Below are 21,030 nucleotides of genomic sequence, written 5' to 3' on the forward strand. Positions count from 1 at the left end.
ATGCTGTATAGTGGAGGAGTCAGATCATCAAACAGATATTTATATTCAGAGTGATGAGTGCTAAGGTGAAAGTGTACACAGGGTACTACTGGATGCCAGACTGAGGGATGAAGGGACAGTTTCCCAGAGCAGAAGACTCCCTTTTTCTGCATGAGAGAGAAAGCATTTTGTTAACATTAGTGTAATCAGTTTTTTTGCTCTGTTTTCTTTCTGCCTTATCTAACGCTGCAGAGCAAGTAGAGCGAGTCAGAAAGATTGTCAGGTTCTCATATTGGTTAGTTTGCTTTTTATTTTTGTCTTTTTCTTCTTAACAACAGCAAAATAAGGGAATCCAAATGAAAGTATCATATGAATTATGTAGCCTTAGTTAATAAACTAATTTTTTTAGTTTTAAAGTACTTTAATAATTCAACTATTTTCAGCTATACTGGGATTTGAATAATTTAACTCAATAGCATTTGGATTTCATTACCATGAAGATAAATATAATTGCAATAAATATGACATTAAAAAGTAGCTTTTGAAAATACAGATTATAGTTTTATTTTTTAGTGAATCTTATGCTGTACCCATTAAGTACTAGTCGGTGTGCTAATTACATAAAGATAAATAAAATATAGTCTTAGCCATTAAAGCAGTGCTGCTTTACTTTTCAGAGGTCAGGGGTCCCTTGAGAATCTGGAAAATTGAAAAACCCCTCAGAAAATACACATACACATAGAATTTTGTGTAAAATTTTGGAGAATATTTTCATTTTCTTTTCATCTATGAAACCCCAGTTAAAAATTCACATCTTAAAGCATTAACAAGATAGTCATGTCATATGAACTATTAGTTACTAATAGTGATGTGGATGTTTCTCTAAATAATTAGTGGTTTTAGAAATCAAAAGCTAAATTTGTAGAAGAAAAAAATTTCAGTGTGCTTCCTATTGGTAGGAATGCATTTTCCAGTAATTTGATTTTTCTGGCACCCAAAATAAAGGAAGCAGGCCTCTTTAATTTTACTTTGTTGCAGAAGATTAAATTTAAGGTTGAGTTCCACTTTGTTTGCAGTAGTTTGAAAAAGAATAGTTAATGGAGATTTTTAAAAACAATTTTTTTCCTTTTAAGCTTTGTGTCTTGTAAAATGTGAGTTTGCCAAATTTTCTTCATCTGCTACAGATTAGGTATGCCATTGTTGCTGCCATGTGGCGGCGCACCCCGTGCTTCTTAAACGCACTGACTGGAGGTTTATCGCATCACTTGTTCACATGCACGGAGCCTGGTAACAGCCTCATCTGTATCTTGTTAGCTTCATTTTCTTATTTTTTAAATTTCATTATTTATAAACTCAACATAGCATTTAAAAATAAAGGCTAGTTTTAATGAATTAATGCTACTACAAAAAGTTGTTGCTAAAATTTTCATACTGAAACAGATTTTAACTTTTGTTAAACTGATCTATGCTTTATTTAAATTGTATTTACTTTACAAGCAGGCATGTTTTACCTGCCATTTTAACTATATTTGCCAAATTCTAAATATAATTTTGAAAATTGGAATTGAAGCTTTTGTTTATGTGGCAAAAGTAAGCTTCAGGACTGGGCTGTGTATTTTTATTGGCAAGTAACAGTTAATATGAGCTCTACAAGAATTTGTGCTTCAAGATGTAAAACAATCAACAGCTGCAATTTAAAAAATGATATATTAAAACTGTTTGGTTAGCTCAGTTGTGCAACTTGGTAATTCCTCTTGAATCCTGATTTCTTGAAGGCCTGGTGGATAGGTCTCTCTCAAATCGTTGTGTTTAGTGTCTTACCTATTGACAGTTTTGTTTAGAGAATTCATCTTAATCTTTTTAAACTATCATTTTTTTCCTCCTAAAAGTAATGTTTATTGTAAAGAAATTAAAATATAAGGGAAAAAAGGTCACTTGTCTATCACCTGTAATGAAACTACTGGAGACGTTTTGTTTTGTTTTATTCATTATTTTTTTCCCTATGCATTTTATGTTTTTTTCCTGTTTTCAGGCACACTATTTTAATAATTTGGATCACCATGTTTACTATTTTGTATCTTTTTTTCATATAACATTTGTAATTCTTTTGGTCATTAAATAATTTTTGAAACTGAAATTTTTTTCATGGCTACAAAGTATTTTGTTGTGATCATGGTCTTTACCCTTTCATTCCCAATGGTAACTAGAAAAAAATTTTAAAGGATGTTCTGACTTTCCTTCTGCAGTTTTATAAAGTTGATTTGGTTAAAACATATTCCGTCTTCCCATTTTACAGTTTAGTAAAGTGATTTGGTTAACTTTAAGACTTTGTGTGGGATAGTTTTTTTGTGAATTCAAGAATATAATACTTGTGGTTGAATTGCAATGCTTTATTATAGTCAGCAACATTTTAAAACCTTAATATTTATTTTGTTAGTATGCATATAGATTTTGTTACTTTGATGATTCTTGCTTATTTTACTCTAGACTTGGCTATTATTTATACAAGTTTAGAATTATTAACAATTACATTAAAAAATTTTTTGCTTTTATGTAAAATATTCCATTTGCCATGACATTTTTTTGTCATATAATTCTGTTTTTCTGAGTTTGAATGTGATCAACATACATCCCCAAGTTAAACATATAGATCTGTGTCAACACCTTATAGTACAGAAGCTCCTTTATTTGGGAAATGCCAAAGTGTGTAGACCAGGAGTTTGTTTTGATACCTCAGCTTGATGGTTTAAAAGACAATGCAACTAGGCATATGCTATGCATTTTCTCAATATAAGCAGCTTAGAAACTATTTGCACAGCCATCTCTGTTCATCTGTCCATTTTAACTGTTTGTCCCTGTTTAAGCCTTTGAGTTTGTGATCCCTGGTGTAGACAGTGACCCATTTTGATTTTTTTTTAACGTCTCTATCTCTTTTTAATTTTTTCTCTTGTCTCTCTTTTAAAAAATAGGACCTAAATCTTTGTTGAGCCAAACTCTGTGATCTCAGTACTCAAACAGAAGGAGTTCCTTAGCAGTAGTATGTTGAGCAGGCGGAACAGGAGTGTCTTTGGAAAATTGTAATGAAATGTGCATAAAAATATTTGGCATTAATTTAGAATAGGAACCTATTTAGCTTATGTAAAAATTTCTCAAATTAGAGAACATTTAAAAACAACTATACTTTTGCTCTTTTTAAATGATAAAACAACCACCTTAAGACTGCTCAGGTATGCTCTTGGAAACCTTAGGTATGTAGCAATCCAGGAAAATGTAAGAGTTTGATAGCAACTTATTTCTAAAATTAGAGATAGTGTTAAGTTGATCAGCAAGTGTTGTTACAGCATAACTGTAGGGTTTACAGAATTCAAGTCTTTCGAAGTTTATATTTGACTTCCACATATAGATTATTTTGTCAATTCACTGTTGGAGTATCATGGATTAATTTTTGTTGAAGTTGCATAGGTTATTAACAGTTTCCAAAGATGAATTTTCATTTCTAATTAAACTTGAATTTTTAAGTAACTGATGCCCCCGTGTGGTGAAAGATATATTTTGCTTTTATTTGAACTTGGAGAATGACTGTGTTTTGACTTTCTTTAATATAGTGGACATTAATGTTCACAAAGAAGCTGTTGACCAAGATACGTAATTTGAATTTTGTAAAGCTCATTGCCATAAAATTCACAGCCTTACCCTGTACTGTCTCAGAAGTGCATGTAATCAAGCACGTACAATGAGACAAAGTATTGGCAGCTATTTAATTACAAATAGCATAGGGGTTTTCTAATCTTACATGTGATTTCTTATGTCTTTGTTTTTGTGTCTCACATAGGTGATGTACAGTTCATTGATTATGAATATTCTGGATACAACTACCTGGCATATGATATTGGAAATCATTTCAATGAATTTGCAGGTAAAATCCAGGGTTTAACTTATGGAGTAGCATATGTAACTTTGAAATGATACTTTCAGAATCTTTTTTTCTTACTTGAAGATCAGCTAAGGGGCAGGAGCAACATTTTTTAACTACTTCTTGACCTTTTTTTCTTTATTTTTGGAGGAAAGAGGAGATGACCTCTTAAGGAAAATAAGAGAAGAATGGTGATTGTGACTTTTATTAAGACCTGACATAGTGTAAGGTGCTTCATAAATCTCATCTCATCTCATTTTTTTTCTCACAACAATCCTGTAAGTTAGTTAATATTCTCAGTTTACGGATGAGGAAAGTAACTCACCAAGATCACAGTAAAATACAGAGAATTAAGATTTGAAACCAGTTTTTTATCATTTAAAAGCCTTTGCTATTTCCATTGTGTACTTGGGCTTTTGGAATGTCAGTTAACTAAAAAAGCTCAAGAATTTTTTTTTTGTCTTTGGCTATGAATAATTAAAAAGCAGGTCATTTTTACCCCTGAAAATCTGTTATCACTAAGTATAAAAGTTTTGTTTTTTTTTATGTAAGTGGAATTAATTTAAAATACATTTTGTTACTATATTTGGAAACATGAAATGCTTTAAAACTAAAGAGTGGGAAATTCTTCTGGATGGTTCACACCTAGTAGGAATTTTTCATTGCTGAATTTGTATTTGTATAAATTCATGCATTCATGTGTTTTCCATATACTTTAGGTTTCCAGACTGGGGAAAAAGCTGAGGAAAAGTTTTAGTTTACATGTTATCAGTGATTTCCCTCCACCCAGCTTATTATATACATGCCATATCCCCACATATATGTGTACCTATTTTCATATATCTATAGGAGGGGAAAGCAGCAGTATGTATAATGAGATATCGCTGTGTTAGTAATAGGGGTAGTCACTGCTGCGGATGTGAAAGAGGAAACTCCATTGATCTTCATATGATTTTGTGTAGAAAAATTGAGTTAAAACTTGAAAGGTAGAATTTGGATGTGCAGATAGAAGAGAAAGGTGAGCACTGCAGAAAGGAGGAAGAAAACTTCAAGGTGAGTATGCTTATTTTTGTAGGATATAAAATTCATGAAGGAGAATAGAGGGTTGTAAGATTAGAGAAATAAGTTGGGACTGACTTATGAAGAACCTTGAATGCTAGGCAAAATAGTATGAACTTTATCTTCTAGGTTAGTATTTTTCAAACTGCAGATCATGAAATCAAATTTTTAGGGTAGTTATTTTAAAGTAAGGAATGGAAAAGAAAAGACAGAAAATATCATAGTTGGAATGTGCAGGGTAAATAGTGTTTTGTGAAACTTAATATCAGGTGTGTGTTTAGGTTTCAATATAAAATGTATTCCTTATCCCATGAATAATGGTCAGAAAAGCTTTGGAGCTACAGTTTTAGGAAATGCTCTCAATATTAGTGTGCATAAGCTTTCCTGACGGTACGTATTAAAATGAAGATTTGTGGCTTCTGATGCATGTGATTCAAGCTTCACACTTTGTGGAAAAGTTGATTATGATGATCCAACTATCTTGTGCATTAGAATTCAAATTGGAATACATTATGATTATTTGGTTTATTATTTTAATGAATTTTATTTACTTAATATCTGGTATTTCAGCCAAAAATGGATACATTTTGTAATTTTTTTCTGAAAGAAATGTGTACATCGTAAGGATTATTAAAGTATGCAGAAGAAAATGTGCTTTTGAAATCTTCAATGTTACTTTTTTTCCACTATAGGTGTGAGTGATGTAGACTATAGTCTTTATCCAGATAGAGAACTACAGGGCCAGTGGCTGCGCTCTTACCTTGAAGCCTACAAAGAATATAAGGGCTTTGGGACCGAAGTTACTGAAAAAGAGGTAGAAATACTCTTCATTCAGGTCAATCAGTTTGCATTGGTAAGTTTAAATGTAAACAGTGAATGAAAAATTCTTACTATAATTCATAAAGCTTTTAAAATTTTCCTCATCTTATAAAACAACTCATTTTGAGTTTTGTGAATTTTTGTTCAAAATAATGACAAAACATGATTGTTTACAATTCCCCCATTGTAATGCTTTTGAGGACAAAGATTCTGTTTCATTCCTGACTATATCCCCAACCCCTTGAACAACAGTGCCTGGCCACATGGTAAATGCTCAGTAATTATTTGTTTAATGAGTGGTTCTAGTTAGAGTTAAGATTAATGTGTGAAGCAGTTTTTTATATCTATTCTCTTTCTTTACATTATGAAAAATGTACAGTCAAGGACAGATTATGGGAAATGAGGTTTTCCACAATAGCATTGAATCATCACATGATAGTGTTAACATGATAAAAGTAGATTTGAAGAACCAGTAGAATTATGTTTGTCTTATTGACCTTTGATGAGCAGTTATTTCCAGTTTCTTTGATGTTTTAATGCTTTAATCTTATTATTTTCAAGACTTACTTTTCTTTACTCTAAATGTGTTTATTTTTAAAAGATTATGTCATTTAAGTGATTTTTTGAGAATGACATGATGTGTTAGAATGAGCTTTCAGGTAAGTTGTTAGACAGTTGAATACTAGGTTGCAGTTACTTTAGCTGCTTCTTTTTAGTTTTAATATAATTCTGTGTAGTTGACATGGGGAATATTTGTAATGTAGTCTTTACAAATAGACTCTATTGGTGGCTCACGGGTGTACTGTTTCCATAGTCTTAAGAGCAGCATTTCCCCCAGAGTCATTCAGACTACATCTCAAGTAAGAGGGTGTGCTGAAATGTGACTTTACCTGCTATTCTGATACCTATTTTCAGCAGAACTCTTGATTAAATTAATAGTGTACTTTCCAGCTGGTCCTAGGATACTTGCTGTTTCTCTTTATTCTATTTAAGCATGATCTTAAAGTAGAGAAAGTAGGGCTTGCTTTCTCACAAGGTCATTTAATAAACTTCAGAATCATCTTAATACTTCTATTTAGGCAATTTCTGTATTAGCATGAGAAATATTGTTGATATAATTTGTATATTTTTCATGTACCCATTTAAAGAAATTAAATTATTCCTAAGGCATTGAGTTTTATTAAGTTCCACATAAAGTCCACATTGCTTATAAATTCTTAGTCAACAATTCCATTGTTTACTGTTAGAGAGTTAACTTGGGTTCCCTTGTAAACTTGATGATGTTGAGCACCTTTGTTGGATACTGTGATTGTATATATGTGTGGTATTGAAAAGTACAGTTACTTCTGGTTTGACAGCCAAGTTGATTATAAACAGTCATTAATCAGATATTCAAGTACTTATTATTACTCTGGGTCAGGTAGATTGGAACCTTAAAAAAGGAATGAAACGGTGCATTCTTTCGAAGTGCTTATAATTTAGAAGGGCAAATGAAATGTACAAAATAACCTTATTTAGATGAAATTTAACACCCATCCCTATTTAAAACTCTTAGCAAATTAGAATTGGAAGGAAACTTACTTAACCTGATTTTTTAAAAAAAGATATTTAACCTAATTTTTTAAAAGAAGAATTTATCCATGAAATGTACACCAAACATATTTATGAGATGTCACATGTTCAGTAGAAAGTCTTATAGAAAAGGATAAAGGGATTGATAGAGACATAAAACTTCAATACCTTTTTAATAATATTTATTCCTCATTTAGTATGTACTCAGAATTTACATATTCTTAGTTTTCACAGAAGCATTACATAGTTTATTATATTCTGAGATTCTAATACCAATTCTCAGTTCTGCCTCAGTAAGAAACCTTTGAAAACCATTTATTAAGTCAGTTTTGGTTTGAATTCCTCTTCTTTTATCTAAATTCTGCTGATTCTCTGTGATGTGCTTTTCTTGCCCTTTCTATTCTTGATCTTTCTCTTCTGGGGTGGGTTATTTTCTTGCATCAGGGCCTCTATTGCTGTCTTCAGAACAGAAAGAATATAGCAGAACTTAGCTGCCTCACACTTGGCTTCACCAGTCCCTCTCACTAAGAAGATTACTAACTCTCCTTTTGATGTATCTTCCTTTCTTTTTAAAGGCTGTTTTTGTAGCTTCTTTTTAAGCTAGCAAGTTTACCTAATTTTCTTATCAACTCTTAATTTCATTCCGCCAATCATTAAGTAAATGACTGTCATAGTCTCAAGTGTTTGAATGAGTAAATATTTGGGAAGGCAGGGCAAAATAAAAGCAAACCCAGTCTTACTCCTTTATCATCTTTCCTGCACGCCTCAGACTACTGCAGTCTTTCTTCTCCCTCACTAGTCTAAAAAAAATGATTCAGATCATGGTTACCAGTAATGACATAATTGCTAAGTCCAGTTTAAAGTTTTCAGTCTTTATGTTACTTGATCTGTCTGTAGCATTTGACAGTATTTACCACTGGTTCTTAGAATTTTCTCTTTCATTAACTTGTTACACCAGTCATCCTTGGTTCTCCTCTTTTGTGCCTTCCTGCTCAGTCTCCTTCTCTGGCTACTTTTTTCCTCCTCTTCCCCTAACCCTCTTACATGTTAGTGTTCCCTAGTGTTCTGATGATGGGCTCTCCCCCAATCCATTCACTTTATATACTTCAATTGGGTGATGTAGTCCTATAGCTTTCATTGCCTTTTCTGTTAATGATCCCAAGTTGAGTTTCCTCCCATTGTTGAGCTCCAGATCAGTACTGACTCTCTCTGTCGGGGGTCCCCTTGGTATTTGACCACAATACATCCAAACTTGAGTTTTATTTCCAGCATCCGGTACTCTATCTCATTATTTATTCTTTATTCTACTATCTTGATTTAATTAAAATACCATGCATTCAGTTGCTGTATTCTGAAAACCAGGAAAGAAGGAATTTTCTTTCATGTGTTCCTCTTCTCTATTCTTACTTGTTTTTTAATTTCCAACTTCTATTATTCTTGTTTTCTAAAGTTCTTTTAGTTTCAACCCTTTCTCCTTTAATTGTATAACCTTTGATTAAGGCCTTAATCTCTCACCTGCATTAGCCTTTACTGGTCTCTTTACCTCTGGGTTTTTTCTGTCTGTGATTCATCCTGTACATTTAAAAATGATCTTTCTAATAACTAGAATCTAATTCATGAATCTGATTGTGTCACTTTCCTACTTTATGGCTCCCCCGTGACCTGCAGAATGATATCCAAATGATAATATCTACAAATTCTGTCTTATTTCTCACTTCTGACTTCTGCTCTGGCAGAGTCATCTTGTTTTCTGCACACTCTGTGATGTTTCAAGGGAGGAAAAAAGAGGTTTGAATAAGATTAGAGTATAGATATTTTTAAATAAATTGTTGGTAAGTGTTAATTTCTCAGGGCATGTTCAGATGTCTAAATGTTAAAAGACTTCACTTGTTATTGATTGTTTACTATAATTAATGTTGAGGACATGGCAAACAAAAGTAGGTATTTGCATTATAAAACCAAATAGAGTATACATATGGGTTTTTTAAGCTTTGAGGAATTTTTAGACACATTGTTTATGGACTTCAGATTCTTTCTAAGTAAATATTGGGGTTATATAGGGGTTTTTCAAAAAACAGTTTGAGGATTCATCTTAGTTATTTAGCTTTGAATTTTTCTTTGCAACAGAGGTGGGCAGCCTAGAAATTAAAATACCCTTTAGAAGTCTCTCTATTAATCTTACAAATCTGAGAGAAATAGTATAAGTAAATCACAGAATATTATTTTATTTGGACTAAAGCATTCTCTCTTTGCCAATTTTGGGACTGCAAATGATGAATGAGCTATTTCCTACATTGCCTTTTCATCCATTTAAGAGTCTAATGTTATATATAAATTGTTTATTTTTCACCCTGTAAAAGGTGATACGTACCAAAATGAGATTTTTCTGAAGTTGTATGTATAATGCTTCTCTAGTATAGAATCATCTAGTTATTTTATATTACTATATGAATAAAAATTGATTGAGAAATACAGTTACCAGCACTGCTAGAAACAGTGGGAAGAGCTGGTTTGATGATTACTTTTAGGTATAGAATGTCTTCTGATTTCAGTGTTTTCCGCTACAGAACCAACCGAATAGGAAGAGATTAAGATACCATCCACAGATGATTTTTTATATCACTTAAAATATGCCGATGTGATTTAGACTACTGGTTCTCAAACTTTTTGGTCTCAGGACTCCCCTTTATACTTAAAAATTTTTTTGAAGACCTCTGCGAGCTTTTGTTTATGTAGGTTATCAGTATTTACCATATTGGAAATTAAAACAAATTCAAAATACTTATTAAATACCTATTTTAAAAAATAGTAAACTCATGTTAACATTAACAGCATTTTTTTAATGAGAAATAGTAGTTTTCAAAAACAAAAAACAATTTAGTGAGAAGAATGGCATTATTTTATACTTTTGCAAATCTCTGTAATGGCTGGCTTAATAAAAGCTGGATTCTCATATCTTCTTCTGCATTTCATCTGTTGAAATACATATTGTTTTCATTGAAGTATATGGAGAAAGTCCTGTTTCACACGCATATGTTGTTGGAAAAGCGAGGAGTATTTTGTCTTTTCAGATAGTTGTGGATATTTTTTGATACTTCATCAAAACTCAACAAGTGATAGTTTCTTAAAGGCTAGTTGCAGTGTGCAATCTGACCACATTAATTAACTTTTTGTACTTTATTACATTAAAGTCTATTGGTTTGTCTTGTACTTTGGCTCTTGTACCAGGGTGTGATTTTTAAATTTTAACATCATTCATTAGTTATTTGGAAAATATTGATTCATTGAGTTGTATGGATATTCTAAATGTTGTACATTTCATTATATATCAAAAAAATTCAATACTATCACCAGAAGTGTCATCAGAAAAATTTTAAGTATTGTGTTGAGAAGCTGGTAAGCTCACAGAGTCAAATAAAAATTTTCCAAAGTTCTAATTTTAGGTTGAATAGTCAAGGTCTATCACTGGCAACAAATTCTGTCAGTTATTTTCGTTGAAATGACAGGTTTCTTTTTCATGTTTGAGAAATGTCTGCCAAATACCCAAGTCTAAGAACTCTAGAGCTATCACTTGTTCTTTCAAGTAAAAATGGTGTTCCGTTAAAAATGTGCAAGTTCACTCAGAACTCAGTTGTGTGTCCTTGAGACAGCCTTTGTGCTTTGGGTATGCAGCAGACATGCTTTATGATGAGGGTCAAGGCTGCCCCAGGGAGAGAAGCCCAAGGCATCCTGCCCTACATTCCCATCTATATCATCCTCTGGAGGCATAGGACGTCCTGAGGTGATCTGACCTGATTCCTATGCAAAGTTATAGGACCACCCAATAACCAGATCCCACCTACACTGATAACATTTTAAGTTTTTTTCATCTTTCCTCTGTCTTGTAAGGAAATAACTCACATACCTCTGCCTTAATAAATTTAGCCCTGCCCTCAACTCATTGCAGCTCTTCACTGCCCGTGGGTCCTGTCCCCATGCTGAAACTCTTCACTGCCCGTGGGTCCTGTCCCCATCCTAGTCTCTGAATAAAAAAGTATTACTATCAGACCTTTCGAGTCCAAGAAATCTTTCTTTCTACTCCTCAGCTCGCCAAGCGCGCATGACTTTATGTGTACTTTCTATGTCATCCCAGAGAATATTAGAATAACATGTACTCAAAGGTAGAAATTTAATAAAATTAATAAGTTTTAATGGCTTCATAAAGGACATTCTTCAGTCTGACTGGCTTTTTATTGTGAGTGTGTCGTGATGAAGAATAAGGCTACTATACTAATACCGTTTGGTGCTCTCCCTTGACTTAATCTTAAGGTATCAGTGGCTTCACCCACCATTGCTTTTGAACCATCACTGCAAATTTTAAAATAGTCAAAAAGGCAAGAAACATACTAGTAATATTATAGAAATAGTTTTGGGCCTCAGGAACCTCCCATGGGTTCATGGACCACTTTGAGAACCACTGATTTAGACTTTCAAAGTAAGGAACGCATCTCATCTCATAATTCGGTTCACAATACCTGAGATACTTCCTTAGAAAGAAGACCATTTTTGAAAATCTTTATCATTCTAATTTCATATAATAATAGGTTCCTAAGGGCCCTGAAGGGTCCTGAGTGCAGCAACTTCTGTTCGCATGGAGTTTAGGGTGTGTCACCCTCCCACCATGTGAGTGTGTTCTGGTTCACCAACCTGAAAGCTCTCCAAATGCCCTCCTTTTGATTTTTTACAGAGGTCTCATTACATAGGCAAGATTGATTAAATCGTTGCCCGTTGATGCTTTAACTAGATCTCCAGCCACTCCCCGCTCCCCGGAAGTCAGCAAGTGGTGGGACTGAAAGTTCAACCCTCTAATCACTAGATTGGTTCCCCTGGCAACCAGCCCTCATCCTTAGGTGCTTTCCAAAAGTCACCTCATTAACATAAATGCAGGTTGTTATGAATAACAAGACACTCCTTTCACTTTTATGGCTCTGCAGCTATTTCAAGAACCCATAACAAAAGACCAATATTTTAACAAAAGGTTCTCCCGTTGCTCTTATGCTTAGGAAATTCCAAGGATTTTGGGAGCTGTAAGCCAGGAACAGTGCATGAAGACCAAATATTATTTCTTATTATAAATCATAGTAAGATACCTGCATTTTACAGATGAGGAAACAAATGTACAGAGGGGTTAATTGAGTTGCTCAAAGCCACACAGCGAGTAATGTTTCCAGTTTGACTCTAGAGCCCAGCCTTTTTTTTTTTTAACCATTAGGCTTCATGTGCATGTGACTTGAGCTGTTTACTCTTTACTACATTGTTTGTTTTCTGTACCTGCATTTGATGAAAGTTTTATATCCTGCTAGTGATATTTTTTGAGGAACATAAAAACAAAGTGCAATAGTATTTTTTAAATAGAGATTTTTGCAGCAACGTACTTTTTAAAGATTTTATTTTTCCTTTTTCTCCCCAAAGCCCCCCAGTACATAGTTGTATATTTTTAGTTGTGGGTCCTTCTAGTTGTGGCGTATGGGATGCCGCCTCAACATGGTCTGATGAGTGGTGCCATGTGTGCGCCCAGGATTCGAACCGGGGAAACCCTGGGCTGCCAAAGCAGAGTGTGTGAACTTAACCGCTCGGCCATGGGGCCGGCTCCAGCAACATACTTTTTAAATAGAGATCTTTAGAGGGTAAAAGGTTTTTTTACATATATAGTTTCCATTAATCTTTAAACTAATCCTGTGTGGAATACAAAATGGTTAATATTCTCATCTTTTAAGTGATAATTCTGACACTAAAAATTAGTGACTTATTAAAGTTTACAAAGGGAGTTATTGACAGAGCCTGAACTTGAACACCTACAACTCATAATTCAAATTAAAAATTCTTTTTTGTATACTGTGCTGCTTTACCTACCAAATTACTTTTTCTTTTTTTTAATACCGAGATCACAGCTGTTGAGTAAATTTTTTTAGAGACTTTTTGTTGTTACTGTAGTGAATTTAGCTGGAACAAAAACCTTGTCTTTAAGACTGTTTTTTTCCTCAAGTATTTCTAGTTAGAGTAGAATCTTTCTTGGGAAATGAAGGCTTACCTAGTGTTAATTATATTTAAAATATCATCATGTTTAACCAAAAATAGATTGTAAAGCGCACACGCACAATTATTTTACAGCTCCTAATCACACAGTCATCTCTTTTTTACTCTGAGTCCTAAGACCTGTCTTTGTCTGACATAAGTAAAGTTGTGTTACTTTATGTCATGGTTGGTTATGCAGAAATGTCAATAAAAGTTGTTTTCAGATGTTTGTCACCCCTAGAACATTCTTTACATTTAAATATATATTTTTGAGATTTATATTTTCCTTTTTGTTTGTATTTTTATGTCAAGAAACAAAGTCCTTTGGTAATACAGTTATAGGAAAGCCTGTTAGCACTTAAACCATTAAAAACACTTAACCAGCATCGGTCAGTGCTGATAATGCACTCTGCCTACACAGAACAAGTTACAGGAATTGGGCTCTATATTTTAAGTGATTATAATTTATTATAACCTCTTTGGTGTGGACAGAAGTGATCTCTAGCCATCCAGATAACTGTACACTTCAGTATTACCTGTATTTTAGATATTTTATATTAAAAAAGCATGGAGAAAGTATTGTGCATGGAGTTGATGAAAAAGGAAAAAATTGACAATTTGTTACTTGTTTTCAAAGAAATGCATCATCTAATTCTTGATTTTTCTTCCCTCCTTTTTAGGCTTCTCATTTCTTTTGGGGCTTATGGGCTTTGATTCAAGCCAAATACTCCACTATTGACTTTGATTTCCTTGGGTAAGTTTACTTTTACTGTATGCAGTTATGTTTGTCTCTACTTTGTTTGATTAACATTTAGAACTCGGGGACATTGCAGTTATTCAGTCAAATCTTATAAAGTTTGCATACATTTAATAATTCGTCTGCGAGGAAATCTGGTATAATTTGTTAAATGCTCTCAGTACTGGAAAAGTCTCCAGTAGGTGGTGCAATAAACTAAAAATATGTCCTTTGAAAATCTTAAAACTTAAAAAAATCAACTTAGAAGGTGTGAGTGGAAATAAAGGAAGGATTAAGTTTTTCAGCTTTGACTAATTCTGTTGTTACTCTTTTCTCACTAGGTATGCAATCGTTCGTTTTAACCAGTACTTTAAAATGAAGCCTGAGGTTACTGCGTTAAAAGTGCCTGAGTAAAGAAGACATTTAATTATTCTCAAGTGGCTGAACAATGCTTGTGAATCTTTTCTTAAGAAATTCTGAAAAGCCAATATTTGATAAAATTCTGTTATTTAATTTGGTTATCTTGCTTTACAAATTATGCCTCTAAACAACCAATCTATTTTTTAAATAGACTGAATGATGTCAAGAAATACACCTACTGCTATCAATATGTGTTGGATTAGAAATTTGTTAAATCTACAAAAAGGTATAAAGATGTCAGTTTAATTCTTTCTTTGATAATTTAATCTATGTTGTATGTGAATTATTTATTATAAATTTAACATGATTCTGTGACTGCTTTCATCTTTCATCTGTTCGTTGAGTGTAAGCAATGAAAATGTTCCAGAGAAAATTTTTTTAAGTCTTACGTTAATAAGATTAATTTTAGTAAACATTCTAGATGTTCAGTGTAACCGTTTTATCTTGATGTCTTGCAAGTAAAATGAATCATTTACTCTTGAAATGCCAGACATTGATATAGGTAACTTAGGATGTTCATAGAAAAATATCTGTTTAGGAGGGTGAAATACTTTCACTATCTATGCTAATGGTACATCTTTTTGCATTGAATATTGACAAGTGTTTCTTTTTTGGGAATATATTTTAGAAGTAAAATTCCTCTTTCCCTGTGTAGTCTGGCAGTATGAATATTAATATTTACCATATAATCCTGGAATAGATATATGATGATTTTATGTTAGCAAAATCTGCATTAAATAACGTTTTCATATATACTAAGTATGGTCATTTAAGTTACTAGTTTGTTTTTAAAATTTAACTATCTCAAATTGTTTCTAACCAAAAATTTTGTTTTACTTATTGACATGTTCTTTGTTTTTGTTTGTTATTAAATAGTAACCAGTAGAACAGTTGCTAATTTTTGAAACAAAGAATGTTTATCATACTTGGAAACAAGAAAATGTCATTTAGATTAATTCTTTCTTACCTCTCTAGATTCATTCCTTACATTTTGGTTTCCTGTTTTAGGTTGGCTTCATATCTTTAAAATGATAGCAAATGATTACTTGATACATGTAGTTTCAGAGAAATAAGTTGAGGTGGTTAAAGAATTAAATAAGGAACATTTAGAACATTGATCTTGTGCACTTAAAATCAGATATAACAATGTGAATTAAGCAGAAATACTCATGGTAGGAGGGCTTCTGTTTTGATTTCTCTTGATTTTAAGTGTGTTTTGTATTTTTTTTTTAGTGTGTGGGGATGACAGTTATATGGAAGGAAGTTAGATCTTTGTGATGGATAAGTAGGCTTCAAGTTTTGAAGACTGCTGTGTGGAGTTGAGCAATCATGGTTAACTTTACTTAGAAAATTAGTCTGACAAGCTTTGCACTTTGGTCACATAAGTGCCCATGTACAAAGTTGGCTTAATGGATCTGCATATTCAGAATATGCAACTACAAATTTGTCCTCTGAGAAATCTTCTGGGGAGTCTGATGTATTATTCCAAATGACTTATATTCTCAGATAAGTGCTTTAAAATACTTGGATTATCTCAAGATGTTTAAAGCTAATAAAATAAGTAGAAACACTTAAAGGCCATTTTAAATGGTAAATTCTAGTTGCATAAATAGAATCTTAAAATCTGTTTGTAACTATAACAGTGTTAGACCAAGATTTGTTTTCTACCTCCCCAGTGTTACAGATTTCACTTCTGCTTTTATAAATCATATTACTGTAAGATCAATAGAATTTTAGCTAATTGACTAAATGAACAGAACCAATTAATTAATAGCTTTTTGTATAATGTTAGAGTGAACCTGAGAAATTGTTTTTGGTGGAATTTTCATCTGTGGTTGGAATGTTTTCTTAGAATGATGAGGAATATGTAATACTCTTGACCTTTTTGCTTTCTGACTTCTTAAAGTGCAACAGTATATATCTTGGAGAACTATTAGGGCAGAGAAGATCATTTTTCTACCTTATTCCATATTCTTCAAACTATTTTGAATAGAGATTCACTGAGCCATAGCTGGTAGACTGTTCATAGCTGCTAGCTGTGACACTGTTGTTAGCATTTCAAGAGATTCATATAGAAGTGACTGTAAAGGGAAATAAAAGCTCTCACTTTATCCCTAGAAGTATGTAGTGGGTCTTGGGAACAAAAGAAGATATTTAGGATATTTCCTCCATTCAGGCTAGATTTTGGATGTTGTGATGCTCCCACTTCCTGTACAGGACTTTGGGATTATGCTGCAGGCTAATAATAGGGTTCAAAATTACTCGCTTTTTTTATTGACCATTTAAGGGATTGTAAAGGAAAACCATCCCTCTAAAATTTGTCCTGTGGCTTGCTGAGATGTCTGTTGCCTTTTTATGTTAAGTTAAGGAACTTGAATGCCTTACCTAATGACTCAACTGGTAGTAAGCTCATTGTGTAAGTCTGAAAATGGTTGTTAGAGAAGTGGCATTCATGTATACTCATTGTTAGTCAGTAGACCATAATGGCCTGGGTGCTTTTAACAAGAAAAATTCCACACTTCTTTTCTCTTTGTTCCTTACGTGTATGATCTTACCTGACCAAGTAATATTTGATTTTTTTTTTCCCCCTCCTGACTCCATGCTGCCACCACTTTCTGGAAATCAAAGAGATGTGGTAGTAAATCATACTGTTCACATGATCATTTGAGATCAATATGAGCACAAAACTTCATCAACTAGGTCTGCCTGGAATGTATATAAAACAGTGTAAATAGAAGTTTGTAAATTAGTGTGAATTGTATCTTGCATATGAGATTGTGTATTGTTTTGCCTTTTCTTCCCTTTTGTAGAAATTTTTTGTGAGGAAATGATCCAGCTCTTTGGTTTTAGACTGGAAATAGCCAACAGTTTTGGCTGCACAGTGGGGTAACAAGAGGAACTGGAAATAGGGTTTATCAGTTTTTGTTAATGTCAGTACTTATTTATTTAGCCTCTCAGTGCCTAATAGGACTTTTCTTCATTATTTAGTTGGCCATTAGTTTTTGTGAGGTTAGATTCCTGCAAACAGTAAATTAATACACTGTTAGAGCTCCATTCTTTGAGTCATGATTCTAAGCTAAAGCAAATTAAAAATATAATTTAATGATTGCAAACTCAAGTATTATCCTTTCCTATTTTTAAGGTAACCTTTTTCTACCAAAAAAACCCTTGAACTTTTATATATCTCAATGTGAATCTAAATCCTGTATAAAGAGATATGATAATTAATAGTCCTTAATTCAACTTAAGCATGTCTCAGTTGGTGTCTCTGAATATAAAGTTATTCATTATGGGATTGTAAAAGAAAAGACATAAGTAATCTTTTAATGACTGCTATTTCCATTTTTTCTGAACTAAAAATATTTATTTTAACTTCATAAATATGTTATGAAAGCTTCCAGATTTAAAGGAAAAAAATCCCCACAAGCACTCTCAATTAAAGTTAAAAACTTCCACTTTTAAAATTATATAGATTTCTTTTTTATACTGCACAAAGCCTTCTGTACCATTTTTTAATTCTTTCATAATATAAATGAGAATACTATCAGTTTGATTTTCTGCTTTAAATTGCTTTTAATAAGCATTTTATACTGCATTCCAAAGTGATAGAGACTTAAGCTTTTAATATTTATCAGTTATTCAATTGATAGACAAAGTTAACAGTGCTCTATGCTGGGAGGAGAGTTATTGGCAGCAGCTTGCACTACTTTACACAAAAGGCAAACGCTCTAGTAATTATTATGCACAGAGGAAAATGAATTGTGAGTATGTGGTAAAGCAGCTTTATCTTTATTTCAAAATTGATTCGCTCTGATTTTTTTTCTGTAGTTCATTAGATTTTAGATTGTCCTTTGACTGGAAACTTAGTTACATTTAAGGCAGTCTGTTTTGTTTTTGTTTCTCTTCTTAAAGAAAGACATTGGTTATGTTTAACTGCTTTTTTTCCCCCTAGTACATACCACTTGTGTGATTACAGTATTATTCTTATGTCTTGGATTTGATGTCTTTGGACACAAAAGTGTCACAATTATTTTAAATGAATTTTCTCCCCCATCTTTGAAGCTTAGTCTGTAAATGAATTGCTATAAAAGAAAAGGCTTGGGTTTGCATTACTTGAATACTTGAAAACTGAAATTAAGAAGATATATTAAATAATGAATTAGATTTTTCTCAACACAGTTTTTACACTAAAATTTTCATTTTTAGATTATAATTTGAAATGGGCAGAAGATTTCAACTATTTGAATGGAAAAAATAATGATAGTGCTTATAGAAAATACTCTCGTGTTTGAGGCATACAAAATTCAACTTTTTAGTAGGTTTCTGTCCTGAAATCTTCTTTCTCTTCTTTCCTACACTTAATGCACTTACTATGCTACTGATACTATCAAATAGGTTAAAATAAAATCTGTGTTCATTATGAATCCTATACCTTTTCTAGTTATGAAAAAGTTGCTCTGTAAAATACTCTTAATCCCTACATGTAGGCATATTTTTGTTTACGTCTTATCCATTAATGGCATAAATATCATTAATCATTTTAACAAAACACTTATGTTTATAAAAATTGAAAACATTACATATTGTATTTGAACTAGTTAGTGAAGGGTAGGAAAAAGCTGGCTGATTTGAATTGTTCGCATAGTTAAATTGCAAAACTCTTAATAAAGGAAGTTTCAGAGATAGGTTGAGACCTGATGGTATCTGTGTAAACTAGCTCCTGTGACCTGGAAAAGACCCCACAAGAGCAGTGGAGGAGATGAGAGTATTTCCTTGCCTTGGTTGAGGTGTGCTGCTACTTAAATTATGTAGTGACACACTGAAATTTTTATTGTCCAGTAATCTGAAGAACTTTCCTGTTATTTATCCATACTAAAGTAACTGTAAATTCGTGGAATCTGAAAAGAGGAAACTTTTTAACTGTACTGTATTTAGGAGCCTTTGTACAGCTGGGTGAAGTTTCCATGATATGAAGTATTTGAATTTTAAAATATACTGTTATTATAAGGAAGAAGACCTGGCAATATTACATGTTCTTAAGTAATAATTTCCTTATCGGTTTCAGAAGAAGAAAACCAAAATGAGTAATTGTCATTGCATTGGCTGTATGTTGAATTGGGAAATTGTGGCATAAAGCTTAAATTTGTGTTTATCAAATGTGAACCATAGTAGTTCAATGCTGCTTTGTATATACTGTAAGTGCTACAGATAGTCTCAGCACTGAAAATGTATTGATACCTCTCAAATGAATGCAACTTTTGATGTAGGTGTTTTGATATGCCTCAGAAAATATCTGAGTGTCTGAGAACTCGTCAATCTGTTTGGTAATGAAGATACTTCCTGTCTTTTGTTGCATATTTTCATGTTTAAAATTTAATTTTTACATTTTTACTACTGTTAATTTAAGTAAAATTTGTTCTGTGGATAAAATGGGGTTGCCAGTGAAGAAAATTAAAAACAGCCTCATTCGTGTAACTGCTTAAGTAAAAATACATTTTTGCTATATGTTCATAAACTTTTACTGAAACTGCTTGTATTTCTGTTTAAATGTAAGTGATGTTTAGGCTTTATTTCTGTTTAATAAGGCCTTTTACCATTGATTAAATGAGGAATGTATCTTTTGAAGAGATTTATATTCTGTAAATAAAAATTGGTTGTAACAATAAAGTTGAATTCTAACCGCAGTGTATCCATAAATCTTATTACTTCAACTTATTTTTGAGGTTTTGCTTTTGTAGAAAAACAAATCTTTTCAAAGTTAGTGTGTAACTATTTGAATATTTAAAGTGATTCTTTAAATGTCTAATTCTCTGGTTTTATAATATAGTATTCAAAAGTTTTGAAAAAAGTTTACTTTAGAAAATTTGGTTGAGATGAGAGTGTGGAATATTATGTAACTTATGAACAATTCTGTTTACCTAGTTCAAAGATTCATTATTCTTCTAACCACTATACTTTGTGTCTTCACTGTGTTTGGGGCTGGATGAATAAAGACACTAAGACTTAGCATCTTAACAATCTAGGCAGGAAGTATTTATTCCACTAATGTTTATTAAGCCCTTTCTAATTATCAGGTAATGTGATAGATGGTAGATGTAAAAAGATAGGGGATATGATCTCTACCTTCAGATGTTTATCTTGAAGATCAATTCTCCATAACAAAAATAGTCAGCAATCTGTGTGTATGGGTTTTATAGAATGTTTTCTAATTTGAGTTGTTTGGCGTTTTCTAATGATTAGCTTGAGGTAATATATGCCCAGCCAAAATACTACAAAAGTGATGTGTCCTTGTTAGGGTATCGCATCTAAAGAACTGATTGTTGATGTTAAATGTTCACTCAGTGGTGTTCACCTGGTCAAAGTATTGTTCTGTGTCTTCACTGTTTAGTTATTTTACCCCCTTGTAACTAATAATAGCAATCTGTGGGGCGATACCTTAAGATTATATAAGCTTTTTGTTCTTTTTCAAACATCCCCT

The 21,030-nt window shown here is 32.5% G+C and overlaps 1 protein-coding gene across 1 annotated transcript in view; it reads left to right on the forward strand.

The window, feature by feature from the left end:
* The window catches only part of ETNK1 (ethanolamine kinase 1), a 74,195-nt gene extending 53,959 nt beyond the window's left edge, over positions 1 to 20,236 (forward strand). The window contains exons 5-8 of the mRNA XM_023643241.2: positions 3,812 to 3,895; positions 5,644 to 5,804; positions 14,077 to 14,150; positions 14,474 to 20,236. Of these exons, the coding sequence (XP_023499009.2) occupies positions 3,812 to 3,895; positions 5,644 to 5,804; positions 14,077 to 14,150; positions 14,474 to 14,546 (392 nt within the window). The 3' untranslated portion in view covers positions 14,547 to 20,236. The remainder of the gene's footprint in view (positions 1 to 3,811; positions 3,896 to 5,643; positions 5,805 to 14,076; positions 14,151 to 14,473) is intronic.
* The last annotated feature ends 794 nt before the right edge of the window (positions 20,237 to 21,030 follow it).

Source organism: Equus caballus, chromosome 6 (assembly GCF_041296265.1).
Source record: "Equus caballus isolate H_3958 breed thoroughbred chromosome 6, TB-T2T, whole genome shotgun sequence".
NCBI classification, from domain to species: Eukaryota; Metazoa; Chordata; class Mammalia; order Perissodactyla; family Equidae; genus Equus; species Equus caballus.